The sequence below is a fragment of the Austrofundulus limnaeus genome, unplaced genomic scaffold (assembly GCF_001266775.1).
Source record: "Austrofundulus limnaeus strain Quisiro unplaced genomic scaffold, Austrofundulus_limnaeus-1.0 Scaffold2, whole genome shotgun sequence".
NCBI lineage: Eukaryota > Metazoa > Chordata > Actinopteri > Cyprinodontiformes > Rivulidae > Austrofundulus > Austrofundulus limnaeus.
In genome coordinates this window covers 9,352,739-9,355,147 of record NW_013952404.1, presented here as the reverse complement: position 1 = coordinate 9,355,147, position 2,409 = coordinate 9,352,739, and the positions used below count along the sequence as shown (strand labels likewise).

At 38.2% G+C, this 2,409-nt stretch overlaps 1 protein-coding gene across 3 annotated transcripts in view; it reads right to left on the bottom strand.

Moving 5' to 3' along the window:
• begain (brain-enriched guanylate kinase-associated) overlaps positions 1–2,409 on the bottom strand; it is a 63,477-nt gene that overhangs the window by 5,247 nt on the left and 55,821 nt on the right. For all 3 annotated transcript variants that reach the window (XM_014015073.1, XM_014015088.1, XM_014015081.1), the window contains 1 exon segment: positions 1,659–1,742. In XM_014015073.1, coding sequence (XP_013870527.1) covers positions 1,659–1,742 — 84 coding nt within the window.

The following is a 2,409-nucleotide window of genomic DNA, read 5'->3' as shown; positions in this document are numbered from 1 at the left end:
TATATACACAGTATATAACTTGCCTTTGTTAAGAAATTGCAGCTTGCCTTGACATGAACTACGCTGCATGTTTAAAGTATGAGCTATTTTTAGCAGCTGTTGACTCTCCCAGAGGGAATAGGGATGGAAAGTAGATGAGGCTGTGAGGGAGGGGTGCGAAAGATAATATACAGTTTATGCTGCGACTAAGCTAGCTCAGCAATAGCTGCCATCTAAATCAAATCTTAATTAACAATTGCAAAGATCTGCAGTGTTACTTCACATGACATAACACACATCTCAAAGTAATCTTTCATTTAGAAAAGTGATGCTGAAGCATAAAACAGACAGAGACTAGAAACGCATATTAATGAAAAAACACTTATTTTACATCTTGGATTATCAAAATTTGGATTTTATTTTGCAAAACAAAGCACAACATTTTAGTTAATCTTTTCCAATTGTTATTATTTTTTGATAATTTGTGTCAAACTTGACATTAATGCATCATACACACTTAAAGTGATTATAAATTTCCACTTTAAACCTGACAAAACATATGGAAGCTCTGGTTTTCACTTGGTAAGAGTGGTACGACTTGCAGTTGTCYTCCATGAAAAATGTTTTTACATAATCTTGTCCACTTTTTACAATTGCTATGTTTCAGACATTTTATGGCAAGAATTCTAGTTTGTTTCAATTTGTTTAATTATAAAATGTAATAAATTAATTAACAGGTCAGAAAAAGAAAAAAAATCCATAAAAATATTTGCATATGCATTGTTTTCTGGAGTTTTTTATTTAGAAAAATGACCACTTCCATTTGCTCCTCTTCAGTGTTGACTCAGTTGTTTTTGCTKGCTTGCAAACCTACAAGTTAATCTTAGCAGAAATGAGTGAAAAACAAACTTTGCTAGTTGACTAGCTCTGCTTTGTTTAGGTCTCCACCTGTCTGTGGGATGCTTGTTTTATATCAAACCAGTCCCTGATTCAATAAAGGTTGGGGACCGCTGCTTTAGAACAGAAACATGGCYGAGGTAGCGTCATGCTGTGGAGAAGAGACATTGTGTTTGTCAATAAATATATACTAAACAGCTTGGAAACAATTGGAGCTACCTGTTCTGGTAATATAATAAATGACTTCATCACCCTCTAAATATTTGTAAACAAAGGCAAGAAGTATAAGAAGAAATTATAAATTACTAATCTGAGTCATGGCAACATTTGCAAAGATGCAACCGAATTCTGTCAAACGCAGACTATGAAAGGCTTTAATATTTGCTACAGAAAGATGTATTTCACATGCCTTTCTAAATGGAAATTACAGAAATATTATTTACAGTAAAAACTTTGCAGAGCTTCGTCAACCTTGTTGCTTACTCCTTTAYTTCTTGTGCATCTGGTGCTAAGTAGTCTGATTATGTATTCAGTATGCACAGCCAGRATGTAGACAGACGACACTTCAGACAGCAGACCTCCATCAGTCTTACCAGAGAGGCTATGAGCACCGTGGCCTTGTCTTATTGTGAAATCCACTGGAACAGCAACACTCCTTTTATACACAACAGTTTCAGCTATATACACTAAGATGCACTCTGTTTTAATTGGAAACATTTTATATGTTATTTTGTACAGCTTAAGACTATTTGCAGTTGTAGCTGTAGTGCTGGGGAGCTCACCTCAGACAACTTGTGCGCTCTGTGGTGAGACTTGGAGCGCTGCAGTAGCTGGGCAGCCAGGTTGCAGTCTTTTCTGGACAGATCCTGTAAAGGGCAAAAGCATGAWCTTTAATCACCACAAACAGTTTTCTGACAGCCTGATGGTTTGTGTACTAAACACAGAGTCTTTTGACGTTTAGCTTGTGAAAAATTAGAAAGAATTTTAGCCCTCTAATTGAGATTTATTAGGTATGTGACCCATCACATCAAAATGAGGATTAAGTCAAATTTGGTGAAAATGACCTAATCATATGTTCAGATTCCTGCCTTTAAAAGCTACATTTTGATACTTAGATGATCCTGATATCATTAGCAGATCCAGAGATATTATTTCATTTGTCTTGTTGGTTACAATAATGGATAAATATTTGGTCTAAATCCTAATTTTATGTCATTTTAATGAGCATTTTTTGATGTCATGGCGGGCGCTGTACCGGTCCGTCGTGGTGAAGAGAGAGCTGAGTCAGAAAGCGAAGCTCTCGATTTACCGGTGAGCTTTGGGTCATGACCGAAAGAACGAGGTCCCGGACACAAGCGGCCGAAATGGGTTTCTTCCGCAAGGTGGCTGGGCTCTCCCTTAGAGATAGGGTGAGAAGCTCAGTCATCCGGGAGGGACTCCGAGTAGAGCCGCTGCTCCTCCACGTCGAGAGGAGCCAGTTGAGGTGGCTCGGGCATCTGGTAAGGATGCCTCGTGGACGCCTCCCTGGTGAGG